Here is a 20,622-nt window from a genome sequence, read left to right as displayed (position 1 = left end):
AGCTTTAATTTTAAATTACATTGCAAAATTCTAAATGATCTCTAAAATATGAATTATAAACTCCAATTTTAATTGATATAGTTATACAGTATTAATAAAAATAAGTAAATTATAATAATACATTTGGATGTTTATAATTTTTTCCCACTTGACTTATAATTTAGAGGCAAATGGTTGTTGTAAGGTCTAGAAAGCATCCTGGTTTAAAAGGCCTCAAAAACCCCGTGTTCTAACCTACACTTTAAAAAATTTCCTCTGGTGGGGACAGAGAAGGAATGACCTCTCATTCCAGGAAACATTAGAAGTGATCTAATGTCCTAGCAATTTATCTATCCTTCTGTCTGAAAATAGTGTGTTTTGGAGTTTAGGATGAGCTACCTACTTATCTCTCAGATGGAGGAAGGCTGTGACTGGGGAAAAAGGACCCATCACACATTTGTTTTAAGTATGGTGACAAAAAGATACTTCACAAAAGACACTGTTTTGCCTTTGCAGGTGTAACTGTGTGGAACCACATAATCCTAGCAATGATACATTGAAGGAATGGAGGGAGTCCAATATTTCTGCCTCTGACATAATATGGGAGAACCTAACTGTGTCGGTAAGTGAAACATTGAAAAATAAGTCATGGACTTCCCTGGTGGCACAGTGGTTAAGAATCCACCTGCCAATGCAGGGGACATGGGTTTGAGCCCTGGTCCGGGAAGATCCCACATGCCACGGAGCAACTAAGCCCATGTGCTACAACTACTGAGCCTACGCTCTAGAGCTCACAAGCCACGATTACTGAGCCCGTGCGCATAGAGTCCATGCTCTGCAACAAGAGAAGCCACTGCAATGAAAAGCCCGCACACCACAACCCGCTTGCCGCAACTAGAGAAAGCCCGCATGCAGCAACAAAGACCCAACACAGCCATTAATTAATTAATTAATTTTTAAAAAAGAAAAATAGGTCATACCTTGAATCTTATTACTATAAGGGCTTTTATTGATTTTTTGAATGAATTATTGCCACTAGGTTAAGTGTTTTAAACAAATACTATTATAAAAGTGATGGTTTTGATTTCATTCATTTCAAGTATGCATAAGTTTACTGGGGTTTTCTTTCATTATTAAGTTTTTCCAGTAGTTATTAGGCCTGAGTTACTCTGAAAGCACACATATATGGCATAATGTTACTAGATTAACTGAAAGCACATTAAATAAGAGTAGTGTTGACCTAAATGAAACCGTATGGCAGAACTAAGTCAGCCTTCTGTGTAAAGAACCCAGAATGCTTTTACTTTACTCTGTAATACTGCTCCAGCTGTTCAGAATATGTTAAGGGGGAGGGGATGTTTGTTAATATTTTAGTGTAAATATTGAACTTTTGGGGAAAACAAAAGTCACTTTTCTTAATAAAATTCTGGCACCTCCCTCAGGAAGATTTTCTTACTTCCATTTTCTCTTTATCCTCCATTCAAGAAATAGAATGGCAACATATTTTTCACCTATCAAAGTTAAATCTTATACCTTTAAAAATATTTTTGGCTTTCCTCTTTTTTTTGTGGTATCTTTTTTCCCCCCTCATGCTGAATTTCTCAGTTCTTCTTAATCTCTTGCAATATTTGTGCACCTCCTTTTCCATCTACATTTGCATCCTTTACTTCTGGTCAATCAAATCTCATAATTGGAAAAATCGAAAGTGTTCTGGTTTTAATAAGTATTAAAATCTGAGTCATTCTACTTTCTTCTCTATTCTTCCCAGTTACAAACATTACAATCCAAAGCTTCTGCCACTTTATCTACCCATATAAGCTCAAATCCCATTATAACCATGGGCATAAAACTATATAAATTCTAGTTCATTTTATGAAAAACATATCATTTAGTAAGTGAGCCAGTTAGTGACACATAGAAATCTTTTTTGTTGTACAAATGTTATAAAACTCTAAACATGATTCTTGTAAGAGCACTTGACCTATTGCCTATTTTATCAATTTTCCTCATTAAATATTTTCTTTCAGAATCAAAATCAAATTACTTACCTTCTGTTTAAAATTCTATCTTGACCTATATTTTACTACTTTTCCTCTTATGCTAGTCATTTGCTCTAAAATAAGCCTTCACTTACTTCTGTTGTTTTCTTCTGTTATGGTTAACATTTATTCTGTCCTATTTTTTCTTAGAAAAAATAACATTACCAAACTGTTTCCTTTCAGAGAGCCATTTAAATTGATCAGTAAAAGAAATGATGAGCTGAACAAGAAAGAATGCTACAGTTATTCAGAATTTAGACATGGGATTGTGGTTGGTCTGTTCAGCAGTGCATCTTCCATTTATATTTCTCTTTTGAAAACTATAAAGATATTATGTCTTGAGTCCCTTGCTTTTGTCCCTCATCTTGGTGTCCCCTACAATACAGTAACCCAATAATCTCATCTCTAAATTATTTAACATGATAATTTACTCTGTGTTTTATAGTCTTGAATAATTTAATATTAAATAATAATATTCATTCCATGTAGTAGCCAACCCTGAATCATAACTTTCAAAGAGACTCATAGCACAGTTGATCTAGCTAGCCATGAGTTAATTTTAAATATTAGAAGTTTTAGGGTCAAGCAGAGTACAGTGAAAAATATTTTGCAATCAAAGCAAATCTAGCACTGTGGTTTTTTTCTTGAAGTTCTGTACTGGGAGTTAACATTCTGGCAGAAATTTTCATATTATTTTTCATTAGTTAAAAGCAGTTTTTGCAATAGGTAATTGCTAATCTTGACCAGAAATAGCATTTATCACCAAAGGGAATGCTACGTAATGAAAAAATCTTACAGTTTTTAAGTCAATGAGGGCCATAAAATTGTTTTGTCTTAATTGTTATTCTAGGATTTCTTTCCTCAGCATAACCATTAGTATCATCAAAAACATTGTATTAATAAAGCACTGTGCTATAAAAATAGTCATGTGATATCTACTTTGTATATTATTCACGTGATGATTTTTAATTGAATTGTTACATATCTCATTAATTGTCATTTATACCTTGCTAACTCAGCAAGGGCAAAGAACTTTAGCTTTCTTTGATTCTCCCAAACAGCTGTATGCATAATAAGTGTTCAATAAATATTTAATGATCGTTTTGAAAAAGTCTCAAATCACAAATTTACTATTTAATGTAAATGTCTTGTTTTGGTTTATTTTGTTTTCCAGCTTTATTGAGGTATAACTGACAAATAAAAATTGTGTATATTTAAGGTATACAATATGATGTTTCGGTATATGTATATGACGTGAATGATTACCGCAATCAAGCTAATTAACATATCCATCACCTCAAATAGTTACCTTTTTTTTTTTTTTTTTGGTGAAAACAATTAAGATCTACTCTCTCAGCAAATTTCAATTATTTAATGCAATATTATTAACCATAGTCACCATGTTATACATTAGATCTTCATAATTTATCCTGTATAACTGAAACTTTGTACCCTTCGGCCAATATTTCCCCATGTTTCCCCTGTCCCCAGCCATTAGTGACCATCATTCTACTCTCTGCTTCTGAGTTTGACATTTTTAGATTCCACATGTAAGTTAAATCATATAGTGTTTGTCTTTCTGTGTCTGGCTTATATCAGTCAGCATGATGTCCTCCAGATTCATCCATGTTGTTGCAATGGCAGGATTTCCTTCCTTTTTAAGGGAATGATATTCCGTTATATATTTATACTACATTTTCTTAATCCATTCATCCATTGACAGACATCTAGGTTATTTCCATATCTTGGCTATTGTGAATAATGCCTAATTCAAGTGTTTTATAGCAAGCTAGAACACTTAGGTTTCTATGTTTATATATATTTTTAGCAGTATCTCAAAATCTGTCATTATAAAGGAATTCCTAGGCGAGGTTTAAAATATTCACAAGCAATTAACTAGCAATTGGTTAAGAATCGTTTTAGTGCCAGAATTACATATTTAGCTTATATGTAAGTAAGGGGCAGGACACTAATGCCAACTTTAATTTCTTATTTTATCAAACTTAATTTTTACCAACTTATAACACTGCTGAAACTTAGAACGTGTTGAAGAATAATTAGTAGAAATGAGTTTGTCAACAAGCAGTTTTTCATTTTTGTAAGTGAAACCATATGTGAGACTCAAAATAAGAGAACAGGATTTGGATTTAGTTTTCTCTTCCAAATCTCAGTACTTGTTTTGTGTGTGTGTGTGTGTGTGTGTGTGTGTGTGTGTGTGCGCGCGTGTGTGTGTGTGTGTGTGTTAAAGGTACAGTTAGTATAAACCAGAAAATAAATGTAGAATTTAGTAGTTCACAATTTTTCCTTTTTAAATAGCATACTGTCCCCCTAAAAGGAAGAAAAAATAAATACGCTTTTCAAATTTGCTTTGAATTAAAGTAACTAGGCAAGCTATTGGCAATGTATTATAGATTATAAGACAGTTAAATGATCCTTTAAATGGTATCTATGTTCCTAAGATTTGAGAACAAGACCCAGCCAAGTCCAAGACTTGGAGGACTTTTATATCTGCACAAAAGACTGATCACAAATATTTAGATAATGTGTTTACAACAGAGCTTCTAGCTCCTCTTTGTATTTATCCATTCTTCTTAACCATTACTTTGCTTAGTAATTGCTATACTAGTATCTCTGGACAAGGGGCAAGAGACGGGACTAAAAAATTCAAGGATTCATTTTTGCTACTTTATCTATTTTAACAGAGTTTTGAGAGAAGGAAAATTAAAACTATAATTAAGGCCTGGGGGATTTTTCTTTGGTTTTTCAATTAGCCAAGTCATTGTGCTCTATATTAAAATAGATAATTGGAATTCAACTTTAGCTAGCAAAGAATGTAGCATTTGCAGTTAGATTAGAAAAGGGAATGGAATTGTTTTAGATAATTATAAAGTATACAAACAATATTTCTCAAGAATCCTAGCCTTAGGGGTAGCTGCCCCAAGTAGATTTTACTAGTTTGTTTTTGGATAACCATGTAACAATCTGTGATTTAGTCTAGAATCTTTTGAAGGTATTTGTTTTCTGCTATACAAGGACTCCAGGGCCTGAAACTTTGTTCATTGGACAGTCTCTGTTGGTGATCAGTCCGTCAGTCCATATTTTTCCCTAAGATCTTTAAGTATATGGCACAATTCAGTTTCTGTTCAGGTCCAGATATCTCAAGTACTAACAAGGTCACTGGATCACTTAAACCATTCTTTTCTCTGTTTTGAAATAAAAAATTAAAATTTAGTGTTCTAATCTTTAAATTAAAATAGTAAAAAGCAAAACATTTTTTAAAAGTTTTAATTTCAAAATATTAATGTTTAAAATGCTCAGTTTTTTTTCCTCCAAGAAAGGAAATTTTTTTGACTTTGCTGCCACCTCATGGCTAAGGCAGCAATTAGAAATGATCCTTCAGAGGCTTATAAAATATATACCAGGAAAAAAAAAAAGACCATGAAGAAGTCATAGTAAATATGAACTTTGCATTGCTTCTATACTAACTTTTTCTCTTTTGTTCTATAATTTAAATTTGAGCCCCATCTTTGACTTTCAGTTTCACTCCAGTAATAATGTATCATAGTTTTTTGTTGCTTTTCTCACCTTTCTTGGGAGCTTTTGGACTAGATAATTCTACAAAATCATTGTTCTTCTTTAATAATATTCCCACCAAAGGAATATCATGTTTGTATCACAACTCTGCTGCCACCCAGCAGCGGTGAGCCCAGAGCCAATTACTTAACTTCTCTACACCTCAGTTTCCTCAGAGCTGAAATAGAAATAATAACAACTACCTATTTTATAGGGTTGATGTGAAAATGCATTAAGATGGTGATTGATAAATCAGTTAGTTTTATAGATTTAAACTTAATTTGAAAAGGCAAGAATTTTAGAAGTGGTTCGTATTGCTCACTACCTATCCAAATAGGAGCCATAACTGAACAACTTCAGCAACTCAACTGCAAGCGATCTTAAGATGTTAGTTTTCTGAAAGAAACGTGTCCACCTTTTTTGCTTAATAGCTCCATTTGTTTTACTTGCTCTGGCAGGAATGCAAATCATTGCATGGAGAGTATGTTGGACGAGCTTGTGGCCACGAGCACCCATATGTTCCAGATGTTCTATTTTGGTCAGTGATCCTGTTCTTTTCCACAGTTACTCTGTCAGCCACACTGAAGCAGTTCAAGACTAGCCGCTATTTTCCAACCAAGGTACTTAGACTACAATTTTTCTGATCAAAATGTGAACCAACAGAAAGCATGTTATGGAGTCATGTGTGTTTTAGGACAAAAGAAAGAGCTATTGCTGTCGTTAAAGGAGCCACTAAAAGGTTTTTGTGTGATTGAGCTGCCAGTTTAGGAGTGGGCATGGTGAGGGAGGTAAGAGAAAGCATTTTGTGATACAGTGCTAGGAGTACACATTCCCTCCAGGCTTATCTCCTAACTTCAAATCCCAGAGATAAACTCCCACTTTCCCACTTTCATTTTTGGAACTCAAAAGCACACACTGCATTACTGATTGTCACTTTCTTGCCCAGTGAACAGTGGGAACTATTCCAGCCTGACAGACACCTCATAGGAGCCACTGTTACATTCTGTAATTGGGGAAGCCCCTGCAAGACTCATTGGAACACTATCCTCTTTTTCATTTTTAAAGTGTCAGTCCCTCCGCCTAACCCACCACGTTTGCATCTGCATATTTGGAAAGGAAAGTAAACAGAGAAACAGCTTAGTTCAATATTTAACACTGCAAAGTAACACCTATAAGGTCTGACTCAGCCAAAAAAGAAGGAAGGAAGGAAAGAAGGGAGGGAGGAAGGAAGGAAGGAGAAAAGAAAAAGAAAGAAAAGAAACAAGAAAACAAGCTTTTTAGGGATGAGCTAAAAATTGTGATGAAAATTCTACTCTGGGAAAATGTTTTAAGAACTGCTGTTTGAGAGAAACTTCTGTTTTTCTTACCTCTTCCTTCCGTAACGTGGAAGATTCATTTCTTACCCCCCAAAGCTCAATTTGATTAATATAGAATTCTTTTTTTTGTATCAAACTCCTGCATTTTATGTGTTTGTGTGTGCGTCATAAAGGCAGCCTAATAAAAGGCAGATCTTGTTGATTATTGTTTAAGAATTTTTCTCAATGAAGGCTTTATAAAAGAGAAATGGCTTTAAAAACTGGCTTACATAGAATAACTTAAATTTGCTTACTCTGTTGTGCAAATTACCTGCTGCCATACTTGTAGCTCAGATAAACTAGCTAAAATATTATGCTTCTTCAATAAAAATAGATAATTTTATTTTATGGTATTTCAGGTTTATGATATTAAAATGTTACCTACGTGAGAAAGAGTACTAAAATATAGCGAAATTCTAGCCATGCAACCTTATTCTGTGAAATAAATATTCACATACTGGAATTCATAATAAACTTAGATTTTTATCAGCACTGCTGATGTAGTGGTATTGTATCATGCAAGATTCCCATAATAAACTTAGATTTTAAATGAAAACAGCACAATCACCATTGTAGCTATTCCATAATGCCTCAATTTGAAAATGTTGAGTGTGTATTCATCCTAATGACAGAGACACATAAATATAAATATGACAAGAGTTAGTAGTAATATTATAGTATGCGTAAAATATAATATTATGATATTATGTCATAAAGTGTTTATAAAGTGTGATTCTAGATTATGTTCCTGAGTATTCTTCACTATTTATAGTTCCTTCAAGTGACAAGTGTTTTCATTATGTTTAGGTGCGATCCATAGTGAGCGACTTTGCTGTCTTTCTTACGATTCTGTGTATGGTTTTAATTGACTATGCCATTGGGATCCCATCTCCAAAACTACAAGTACCAAGTGTTTTCAAGGTGAAGTTATCATAGGATTTACTATCATCTCTCCATCTCTGTAGGTCTAATTTTTATTCAGATGATGGCTATAACCCTAGTACTTGGGATTTTCATGAAAATATAAAGAATATAGATTAATATAACAGTAAATAAAATGCCCACAGCATGACTAAAATTTTGGCCTAATATTAAAAAAATAGAAATGGAAACCTAGAGGCAGCTTGAAAAAATTTTCTGTCAATTATTCCAGTGGGAATATCTATATTCTTAAAAGATAAGGAAGCATTTTGAAAGTAAGGGTAACGCACAGTGGATAGGGCTTGAAAACAGGTAAAATTAGGTCTGGAATAGAGTTCAGACCATGTTACTAACTATGCGACCTTGGGCCAGTTACTTTACCTCTCTGAACCTGTTTCCTCACCTATCAAAAAGAGCGAGGGGGCTTCCCTGGTGGCGCAGTGGTTGAGGGTCCGCCTGCCGATACAGGGGACGCGGGTTTGTGCCCCGGTCCAGGAGGATCCCACGTGCCGCGGAGCGGCTGGGCCCCTGGGCCATGGCCGCTGGGCCTGCGCGTCCAGAGCCTGTGCTCCGCAACGGGAGAGGCCACAGCAGTGAGAGGCCCGCGTACTAAAAAAAAAAAAAAATAGCTAGGGACTTCCTCAAAGAATTGTCAAAATGATTTCCTTTGGGACTTATCTCAGGCACCAGCCATGTTTGAACCTTTCCCTGAGCCCATGATGTGACCAAACGTCTTTTTGACATTTTTACATAGTGACCTGGATACACATCTAAAATAAGAGTTATACACAGTAGTCAATGTGATATTTGTAAATGTAAATAAATTTGCCAATCATAAATGATAAATATTAATATGATTTTATTTAATATAGGTATTGATTGAGAACACAAATTTGTGAGTCAGTTTGTCAGAGCTGAAATCCTATCTCCACCAGTTACTAGCTTTGGGACCTTGAAAAATTTACTGAACCTCTCTATGTCTCAGTTTCCTTATCTGTATCTTCTTTAGACTGTTGTGAAGAAAAAAATGAGTTAAAATATTTAAAGCACTTAGAATAGTGTCTGGTACCTTATAAATGCTTTGTGAATATTATTATTATTAAATATATAATTCACTTGGCATATCAGTTTATAACTAGGGTTTTCCTGGTATTATCTGTAAGACAATTTGATTAGGTATTCATTAATCCAGTTAATAACTGCATTCTTTAAATTTTCACAGCCCACAAGAGATGATCGTGGCTGGTTTGTTACACCTTTAGGCCCAAATCCATGGTGGACAGTAATAGCTGCTGTTATTCCAGCTTTACTTTGTACTATTCTAATTTTTATGGACCAACAGATTACAGCCGTCATCATCAACAGAAAAGAGCATAAGCTAAAGGTATATTTTAACCTCCATTTTAATGTAAATCGTTGTGATTCAACAGATGTCAATTATACTTTATACTGATGTTTATTATATTTTGTATTCTATAGTCATTTGCATAGTGAAATATTAAAATATTTTCAGATTCATAATTTTATTTTCTATATTCATGGTACTTTGTCTTACGATAAGTTTAAAATTAATTAATTAATTAATTAATTTAATTATAGCACTTGGCTGAGCTCTGAACTCTGGAACCCTACCTCCAGGACTTAAAATTTAAAAACATTGCCAAAGTTCTAGCTTTCTTTACCATGTTTAACACACTGTAATGAAATAATCTATTTTGATGAAGTGTAGCTTTACCAATTTGTCCTACGTCTGGGGTTCTTCTATTTCTCTATTTGACCTTAAGTACACCTATTAGATTGCATTCATTTTGGAACAAATTACATCTTCAACTAATTCTCATTTTCTTTAGTCGTTCCTCCATCTATAATGTCTATGACATTAAAACCAGTCATAAATGTTATAGTTTGTGACATCTTTGTTGAATTTTAGTGCAGATTCTAATGACTTTCTTTTACAAAAAGAATAAATATGAATGTATCTTATTTATTATATTCTGACCCTGCCATTTTGCAACTGTGAAAAATTAGCTGTTCACTGGTGTGCAGTTTGTCTGAGATGTGTAATGTAAGCACTATCATTTATAGGAATATGTTAAATAAAATCAAAAAAATCATTGAATGGTTAAAAGTACTCTGAATCAAACCTTACAAAAACAGAACAGGCACAATCTTGTTTTTTCTGGTATCATGGGATAATTGCCAGCTATCTTCGCATACTCTTTAAACTCTAGGAAAAGTTTCATTGTCAGAGCAACAGAAATCATACTTTATAGAATTTTTAAGTATGTTTGTTAGAAAGATTTAAAAATCAGATTGATTGAAGTATTTGATGGGAAGTAATAATGACATAAGTATAAGAAAGCACAGTTATTTGTAATAAATCTTACTGAAAAGGAATTTTGTCTATTATATTGGGGAGAGTGTGTGTCTCTCTTAAAGAGCATTCTTTATTCTCTTTGTAGAAAGTAACTTAAGTGTGCTCAAAACCTTTTTTAAAATGAGTTCATATTCACTTCTTGTTCTGGTCAAAAAATTTTTTGATTATTAAAGATGTATTCTACCAAAATATCACATGAAGTCTTAGGAACTAGACCAGTGATGTGCTGGTACATGTTTAACAACCAGTCCTCTGTGTATAAAAAGAAATACCCTGATTTATAATGTTTGCCGATTTTCATGATGTCAATACTCCCATCGTGGCCCATTTCAAGCTAAAAGAGTGACATCAAAAAATTGGCAGGAAAATATTTGAAAATTAAACAATTGGTTCTTATAAGTCTGTATGAGCTGGCTCCAAAATACTGCTGAACTACATTATTCAATATTAGAAACTTTAATTCATTTACAGCTCTCAAAACAAGAAATTCAGATTTCCAAATTAGTAGTCAACTTATTTAATATCAATCATTCAAAAATATTATTTGCTTTTAAAATATCAGCCTTCTGCAAAAGCAAATACCACCACAACTTAATAAGTTATGTAGTTGATTAAGTAGATCTATAAAACCGATGTTAAGAACTTAATGTTGAATGCTGTTAGTCTGCTACTCTCTAAGGAGTAGGAAAACATTTTTCCTAGACACCAGTTTATTTTTTAAAACTGAAAACATCTCTATTTTTCCCATTTCTGTTTTAATTATACACCAAAATTTGTATTTTCATACTACATATGTTGCTTGTTGTTTTTACATACGAGCATTATAATGGTAATTATCCGATGCCAACAATATAAATATAAATCTGCATTATCATTTTTAATGGCAGTATATATATTTCCTTGTATGGCACATGTTTTAAAATGAAAAGACTCCTGTTTTAGAAAGAAAGTAAGCTATGTAGTCATTGTTTCCCTTTCAAATGAAGTTGTTGTGTTTTTTTTTTGGCTTTTATAATTAGACAGAAATATCACTGATTTAACTGAGAAATTTTCCTTGTAAATTTTTTTTCTAAATATTAGTGGAATCATTAAAACAGAATGTGGAAGTAAATGAAGAATTGCCCAAGGTGATGTTACCTTTTTGGCTGTCCTGTATGCTTGCTGTTTCCAGATCTCTCCACCTTATAAATCACATATTGCTTGCTCCTTGTTCTTCATGAGCCCATGGTAGGCCCTTGACATTCACAGACTTTCCAAAGCTCCAGATCAACAAATATACTATATTTACCTCCCCTTTACGTATCGTATAGAATAGCTAAACTATAATAAAGCATTCTTTAAGTGGTCCTTTCAAGTATCTGCATTTATAAAATTAAATGTAGAACTAAAGCATTTAATATTTTTGTCACTGAGACAAACTTGAGACTATATTATTAAACTATATTACATTATTTGTACATTACTTTTTATTGTACAAATGACTATGTAATCAAAAGATTCATATTTTACCCCTTAATAGCCTGGATTTAGTAAACAGCAAATCTGGCTTAATCATAAATTTTGCTACATTGCCGCAAGCAGAAGAGTTAGTCTTTTCTTGGCCACTATGAGTCTGAACACCCCATTCTCCTCCTTGGATATGGATATTTGCAAAGTAAGTTCCTTCCAGTGAAGACATATTTTATCTACACCGAACACTTTTTTTTTTTAGCCTTTAACCCTTGTCTTCTCTAAGCTTCACTACAGTGTGGTCTGCTGCTACTGATTTTCCTGTTAATAACAGCAAAAAATCACTTTCTCAGAATGTTCTTTACTCAGAGTAATGGTTTGTTCCATAGCCGCTCTCCCGCCTGTTGCTTCCCTGAAGTGTTTGCACAGTCTCTGGCTTTAACTTGAACCACATTGTCACAAAAAGACACATGTTTCTTGAATATATCCCCAGACCACAAGTTAACCACATTTTCAGCTTTTACTTATTTTTTTTTCTCCCTTGAAAACCCATTTTTGCCTTGGTTGGAGCATTCCCTGAGATAGTTTAATGAATGATAATTTCTAGCTTCTGTATCAAGCACCTGGTAGAGGCCACATCTTGTATCTAAGTCTACATCACATATCCGAGTCACCTAGAAATTCATCATTTCATTCTTTATCTCTCCCAAACTTATATTTCAGATCTTTTCACTTTTTCTTCACTTCCATTACCAAATCCAGTAGTTGGGTTTCTTTTAGAGGATTTTTTCCTGCCAGTAAAAATCTCTTTATCGTTTTGTGAGTGTTACTGTATACGTAATAAAGCTGTGTTGAGATGAAGAGTCTAGCCCCAACTCACAGGCTAAGTGACTAACTCCTCCCTCAGAATGAAGAATTTCAAGATTAGCAAACTCTAACTCACCGCACCTCATGATCCTTTGGGTCACTCAAACGTATCAGAAGTTGCAAATGTAAAAACTTGAGAATGCAGATTTCATCTATATTGTATATAGACGTCAATTCATACTCTCTCTAGCATTTCTCATTTGTTTGTTTCTTCCCTAGAGAAGTGGAATAAGCATTGGTTAACTGAATCCCTTTGAAAAGCATTAAAAATATCCACTTTTTTAAAAAAAAAGTACATTCTCTAAAAGTGGATAGTTAGATATTATCTTTCAGAAAAGAAAGTTTCTGTTAAGATACAACCGTGGGCTTTTCTACATGTTTCTGTAGACAGTTCAGGCTTCTTTTGACATCATTTTTAATAAACAGCAATACAATTCCAGATCACTTGAGTAAATGGATGCATTTGCAACATTCATTTGGCACTACATTCTCTTGATGATTATGGCATTTGATATGTTCTTTTTTGCCCTCTTTGTCAGCCTGGTTCTTCATGTCAATCTATAGTCTTTTATGTGGTTAACTTGACAGATGCAGGAAATTGCTGCCAAGCTTTGAGACGAATTTTTTCAGCAGTGGCATCTGGGTATCAGATGGTCCTCTTGGCTGGCCTCTTGTCTTGCTGCATGTTGGTTTTAGTGGGGTCTGGTGCAGCATCACCTGTTGCTATGCTCCCTTTTCCTCCCATATGTCCATTTCCCGTGATTCATGGATGAATGTGAGAATAGAAGCTCTGGTTCTGTCTTTATTTCAGAAAAAAAATCTACAGAAATATGTTAGAAGGTGCACAGTTCTCTCTCTGACAAAGGGATACTTCCCTTTGGCTGGCATGCCTATCAGCTAATAATATGGTTACAAAGACCATGTTTTTAAAGACATTTTAAATGAAAGGCAAGAAGAAGGATAATGACTAATTAGTGGAAGTGCCAGAACTGCTTTATTTCCTTTGATTCACATTAAATTAAGATGCTCCCATTGTTGTATAACATAATCAGGGGGAAATTGTACTTTTGTTTTTATTATCTACTTGGACTTTACAAAGCTTGCTTTCTAAGTTTAAAAAGGAAATTATTCCCTCGGAAAGCATTATTTTGTCTGCTTCCTGCAATCTAGAATCCCACTGTTTACATTTGTATCATATTTTTAAAACACTAAGACAAGAGCTGTAGGAAATCACTCTCATGAAGAAGGCCTTCCTCATATTATTAAGCCATAGGGAGCATGGACCCTGAGAGAGTCCAGGGTGTGCTAAACGCACAAGCCTGACTCTCAAGGCCCCATGTCCTTTGCCCTCCTCTAATGTTTACCTCTCAGCTACTAGCACCTCTTCCATTCTCTCTTAGCAGTACCACAACTTTGCAAAACTGCCCAGGGGGCACCATTCACATTGTATTGCCTCAGCGATGGAGGCTTAAGGGTCAGGTCCTTCGCTGTTCTATATTCTTCACACTCCAGAGGTCCTAGGACAAGACACTCCTCTAACTGGTTAAGATGTGGTCTTTAATGGGACTAAAATTTGAGTTCTATACAACTACATTTTCCAAAATGTTCTGCAAAAGGACCAGGGGACCAGAGTATGGCCCTAGTGAAGCTAGTTACACCTTTTTGGTCATGCTGCCACCAGGGTGTTTCTCTTCCCACCCTCCATCTCTTAATAATGAAAACCTCTCCTGAGTCACTAGCAAAAAAAGTTTCTAGAGTCATATTCACAAGGGAAATTGAGTTTAGGCATTTGGGTGAACTGGAGCATTGCCCCAGTTAGGCTGACCCAAGGAGGGGTGCCATGGAATTGGTGACAATGCAGGAGGAAAAGGTCCTTATGTGGTATCTCTCATTTTCTCCTCGCTGTCATCTCCTACACTTTTATAATTTGTCAGGGATAAGCAGAAAGGGAAGGAAGTACAACCGATTTTAAGGGTGTTTTTCTTAATAAAACAACAAAATAAAATAGCAGAAAGAAAACACTGCCATGACAAATACACATCAGACACTCGGTATATTTCACCCTCCAGGCTCTAATAGCTTACAGATTAGCTGGAAACTGCTTGCAGCTTGGTAAAACTGCCTGTAAGAAAAGCCAAAATTATTCCTCTAGAATAATTGGTAATTTTTGCTCGTGTTCATAATAATAAATTTAGCAGCTATATTTATTTTAAAATTATACCTGTTTGATTCTAAAAACTGTTTCAATAATGCATATTTCCTTTTAAAAAAGTCAATCTGTAACTTTTTGATTGCTTATTGTATGTCAATGATTGCACTAAAAACTGAGATATACTGAGAAATTGTATGACAAGTTTACCTGCCCTTAAGAAACATTTATATATTTTTATTGAGGATCCTTGAAACAAGTGAGTACAAAAGAAAAATGTATTGTTCAACTGCTACAATATAATAGCCCCTAACATTTACTGGGTACTTACTAATATCTCAGACATTGTTCTAAATGATGTGCAAAATCATTTGCAAATTATTTAATTCTCACAACAACCCAGCAAGATGTCTCCTGTTATCATCACCATTTTTCAGATAGGGAAACAGAGGCACAAGAAGTTAAATGGTTTGCCCAAGATCATTGGTTGAGCCAGCATTTGATTCCAGGCCACCTGTCTCCAGAACTTATGCCCTTAAGCATTTTATTCCACCACCTCTCATGAAGTAGTCATTAAGAGTTGGAATGTAAAGTAGCATTTGCTGCCTCTGAGGCTTTACACTGTCAATTTCCTATGGGGGATGGAGGAAGAGGGTAACTCCGTTCTTCTCCATTCTTCAATTTGTCTCCTCAGAGAATTCTTAGCTAATCACCCTCTGCTAGGGAGCAGTCTCCAGGTCCCCACACCTCCACATGTCCCTTGCACCCATTTTTCTTCATTTACATTTCCTGCCTGGTTCAAGAAAGCCTCTGGAGGCCAGTGATAGCACAGGAGGATCATAGAGGAGATAGAAAACACAAAAACTATCACTTTAAGGAGAGGCCAAAATTTTCCAGTGCTGAAACTGAAACAGATGAGAACAAGATGCAGTAGTAATATATTAAGATAAAAATGAGTACATATGGAAGTTCAGGTTCTATGATATTATTTTTCCCAGTAAAAGTCAGCCATTGAGACAAAACAGGGCAATTGGAAACTGAGGGTTTAAGAAGAGTTTTTCTTTAGGAGATATTAGCAGAAAGGCTTCTTGGGTATTGTCAGGAAGTGGTTTCTGGTAACAACCAAGCCATTCTTAGCTCTGCTGTGGACACAGCCCATACTTTGTTTTCTCAGCCTGATGCCTGGTATATAATTGATGCTCAATATTTTTCATATGAATTAATGATGAAAGACTAGACATATGAATTGCAAATTAACCTGCCCATTTAACCTGCCCATTTAACCAAAGCGAAGTGACTGTATTTGATAATGACTTTACCTATTCAGTAGAAGTAGAATGGAAACTAATGTACCATTAAGCCAGAATTACATTAAACCTATTAAAATATGTAGAAGCCACTATAATCATAATTGCAGTAGGAACACCTGCAACTTTTCTTTAAGTGGATTATATATTTTGAGACTGTTATATTTTTAATTTATTTTGCATTTTAGAATCAGTTATACAAGATTCAAGATAGTACCTCTTTTTTATTCTTTACTATTCCATGGTGGTGGTGTCATTGGTCTCTATGCCAAATTCAGGTAGTATGAGAATCCTCTTTTCTTTCTCTTAACAGAAAGGTTGTGGGTACCATCTGGATCTATTAATGGTGGCTGTCATGCTTGGTGTGTGCTCCATCATGGGCCTGCCGTGGTTTGTGGCTGCCACTGTCCTCTCCATCACTCATGTCAACAGCCTAAAACTGGAATCAGAATGTTCAGCTCCAGGAGAACAACCCAAATTTCTTGGCATTCGGGAGCAAAGGGTTACTGGGCTTATGATTTTTATTCTTATGGGTTCATCAGTCTTTATGACCAGTATTCTGAAGGTAATGAAATCTGCCTTTATGAATTTGAGAGAAGGAAGAATATATTTATTATTGCTTAAGAAATTTCATTTGAATCTAAGCCATCAATTTGTGAATATTGTATGGCATGTGATGAAAGTGATGAAATTTTACCATGTTTATATAACTTCTTAACAAGGGAAATTATATGCTATATTTTAGAATCCTTAAATACATAAAAAATTAAATCTGGCAGAGTAAAATTTGATGTGGAAATTATTATTATAATTTTGAAATGAAAATCAGGTTATGGGAAAGAGTCACTCATCTCTGATTGACCTGTGACCTGAGTTTACTGTAGGCCTACACAAAATAAAGTTTCTATTTTCTTGTCAGTGGACAGATATATTTGCAATTAATATTACTTAATATAAGGTGGAGGTACAGAGATAAGCAATGTCATGGTCACGGCCACATATGCAGTTTTGTATTTTAAATGTTTCATAAAACCACTACATGAACATCATTATTATACATACTTATTTTTTATGTTTCAAGTAGTTGAATCCTGAACTTTCTGAATGTATTTGGGTTTATTAAACCCCATCATAATTTTACTAACAGCTATTTTTCTGTGTATAAAATTAATCTCAATTTATGAAATAAAGTATGTCTCACTTTTATCCTTAAATATAAAATCAAATAAAATAAAATAGTTGAATCCATTTTAAAGAGCATTAAAAAGTAATTGTTTTGTCATATAATTTTGACACGTACTTCAAAGGTGTGTTCATTGTATTTTAAATTATAACTCATTTTTGTTGTCCATACTTTGAAAATTCTAATTGAATTATTTAATAATTTATACAAGTTTACCTTTATTTAATAATTTACACAATTTGCAAGAACTAATTTCTATGTTATATAAGTAATTATAGAGAAAAAAATGATGCTGAGGTATTCCAATAAAAAGAGAAAAATTGAACGATCCACATGTTTACAAGTATCTGGTAAAATGTAGGAACGATGTCTAAATGTTAGCTCCATCCTTCACCTTTAATCCAAATATCTTACCATTGTGAAACAAAATTCAAATTTCCCTAAAGCAGCATAATAATAATAGTTAATATTTATTGTTTATTGCGTATCATATATGTTTTTATTGGTTTTGACCTATTAAATACTTATAACAGACCTATTATTATCCCTTTTTAGGTATTGGGAAACTAAGGCACAGAGAGGTTAGGTAACTTACCTAAGGTTATGCAGCTAAAAAGTGCTTAGGGCTGGGATTTTAACCCATGTCTTCTGGCTCTGCCCTATACTGCTTCTAAAATATTTATTTATTTTTCTGTGTTTTTCTTTGGAAATGCAGAATATATTGACCACATTATATTTGAAAATAACTTGTGCCTTTTTTCTAATTGTTCTTTTACAGTATATTCCTATGCCAGTGCTATATGGAGTGTTCCTTTATATGGGTGCTTCATCGCTAAAAGGAATTCAGGTAAATTACAGTAATACAAGCACATCTGTGATGACTTATCTTAAGGTCTGTTGATGCTAAGTCATGTGGTAGCTAAAAAAATGCCATTATTTGAGGAGCAGCTTTCAGACTACAATTAAATTTCTCCAAACTGGTTCATAATCTGAGCGTACTTTTGTTTACTATGAGTATATTAAAACTGTAAAAGGTTTGGACTTTATAATCCTTTTAGAAAAAGATAGCAGTACATTTAAAAATATATCCAAATACTTTTGATCTTTGATACTGTGATCATGTATGTGGACACCTATCTATGAAAACAGAAAAAAAATTTTGCACAAAGATGTTCCTTGTAACACATATTATCAAAATATTGGAAACAACCCAATTATTCAATAGCAGTAAAATAATTAAGTTATCTAAGGAACATTAGTTTAAAATTGATAAATATGATGACTATAAAAATAACACAGTAAAGATGCTTATGACAAAGTGAAATGCAAAGTGAAAAAGTGGAAAAATGAGTTGTAGCTATGATACGTTTATAAAACTGTGAGTGTGGGTGGATTAAGAAGGAAGGTAGAGAAATAAAGACAATTTATTAAGGTAATGAGCTCCTGGGTGACATTTTTTCCTTTTATGTTTGTTTTCCTGTTGTTATTACAATTGTCTTTATAGAATTATTTTGTAAATTAATAAGGAAAACCTTATTAATTGTTTAAGTATTGGCTAAATAAATATAGTTTTTGTATTAATTTCCCATTGCTACATTACAAATTGCTATAAAACTTAGTGGCTTAAAACAGTAAACATTTATTATCTCACAGTTTCTGTGGGTCATGAATTTGGGAACTTATTAGCTGGGTGATTCTGGCTCAAGATGTCTCACGTGGTTGCTATCAAGATGTGGACAAGAGCTGCAGTCATTTGAAGGCTTGAATAGGACTAGAAGGTGTATGTCCAAGATGGCTTATCATATAGCTGAGGGCAAGAGACATTAGTTCCTCTCTGGCTATTGGTAGGAGGCCTCTCCATCAGACACTTAAATGTCCTCACACTAGAGAAGCTAACTTCCATCCCAGTGAACAATACGAGAGAGAATGAGGGCAAAGTCACTGTGCCTATTGACAATCTCCAAAGTCACACACAGTCACTTCTACTTTTCTTCTATTTGTTAGAAGCAAGTCATTGTGTCCAGTTTGCACGCACAGAGAGGGAAATTAGAACCCATCTCGTGAAGAGAATAATACCAAAGAATTTGTGGACACATTTCAAAAGTACCACAAGATTATTCTAAATTTTTATGGAGGCTGTTGACAAATTATTCCTGTTTATGTTGCTGTAGTGGGTTGAATAGTGCCTCTTTCCCCCATTCATATCCACCTGAAATCTCAGAATGTGACCTTATTTGGAAATAGAGTCTTTGCAGATGTAATTAGTTATGGATTTCAAAATGAGCTCACCCTGGATTTAGGGTGAACCCTAAATCCAATGACTGGGGTCCTTATAAGAAGAGGAGAGGAGAGGACACAGAGAGACATAGGGAAGAAAGCCACATAAAGGTGGAGGCAGAGATTGGAATTTTGCCACCACAAGCCAAGGTACATCAGGAACCAACAGAAGCTGGAAGAGGCAAGGAAATTTTCTTCCCTACTGCCTTCAGAGGGAGCATGGCCCACCAACACTCTGATTTTGGAATTCTGGCCTCCACACTGTGAGAAAATAAATTTCTATTGTTTAAGCCACCAAGTTGTAATTTGTCACAGCAGCACTAGGGAACTAACACAGGTTTCGACTTAAATTTGCCTTTGAATCATCTTGTTTTATAACAACATTATTGTTCCAAAACACTTAAATTTTCTTGAAAAAGAGACTACTTTTGAGGATTATTTATTGTAAAGTATAGTTTGTTTTTGTTGGCTAAAAGTCAATATAAAGTACCACGTTTGCTTTGACAAGCCAGACTCACTGCCATTCAGAGACCTACAGAGGAAAAGTCATCTGAAGAAGTGCTATGAATTTGTCAAATTAACACTTTTTAAGTGGAGCACAGGGTGCTGGATGGTGAACTGCGGTTCAACAACAGACCACAAGAGAAACTGAAATAGAGAAGTTTATCACTCACAGGTCTACACAGGAAGTACCTGGCCTTGAGGGGCCGCATGGGGAGGTCCAGACAAAGTGAAGACAGAGAGAGGGAGACAGGACTTGGGACACATGCTTTTATTAGGGTCAGTGGGTGGAGTGCTTTGGGGTTCCTGGGCTAAGGCCGAATTGGACTCTTCAAATCGAAAGAGCAGGGTTTTGGTAAGCTTTGTGGGAGTCTTATCTAAGGGGTGTATAAGGAGAAGGCAGTGGGGGGCAGGGGAGGTTGCTGATCACAAGGGCCGTTGGAGAAGCTACATCAGGAACTTATATCTATTTGCGACTCTACAGGCAGCTGTCTAAGGCGTACACTTGCATGAGGGGTTAGGGTAGTTTAAGGTCACCTCAGGCTGCTTGATCAAACAAAATGGATGATAAGGCAGCAACACTATGGAATAGCTTAGCTAAACTCTCAACACTGAGGGACAGGCGGCACAGGAACTCTTTTCCTG

At 34.7% G+C, this 20,622-nt stretch overlaps 1 protein-coding gene across 15 annotated transcripts in view; it reads left to right on the top strand.

The window, feature by feature from the left end:
• Positions 1–20,622, top strand: part of SLC4A10 (solute carrier family 4 member 10) — a 329,883-nt gene that overhangs the window by 286,560 nt on the left and 22,701 nt on the right. For all 15 annotated transcript variants that reach the window (XM_032637995.1, XM_032637999.1, XM_032637996.1 and 12 more), the window contains 6 exons: positions 496–601; positions 6,050–6,211; positions 7,754–7,867; positions 9,090–9,251; positions 16,330–16,581; positions 17,978–18,046. In XM_032637995.1, the coding sequence (XP_032493886.1) occupies positions 496–601; positions 6,050–6,211; positions 7,754–7,867; positions 9,090–9,251; positions 16,330–16,581; positions 17,978–18,046 (865 nt within the window). The remainder of the gene's footprint in view (positions 1–495; positions 602–6,049; positions 6,212–7,753; positions 7,868–9,089; positions 9,252–16,329; positions 16,582–17,977; positions 18,047–20,622) is intronic.

Source organism: Phocoena sinus, chromosome 7 (assembly GCF_008692025.1).
Source record: "Phocoena sinus isolate mPhoSin1 chromosome 7, mPhoSin1.pri, whole genome shotgun sequence".
In the NCBI taxonomy this organism is placed as follows: Eukaryota; Metazoa; Chordata; class Mammalia; order Artiodactyla; family Phocoenidae; genus Phocoena; species Phocoena sinus.
This window is presented reverse-complemented; position numbering and strand designations above follow the sequence as displayed.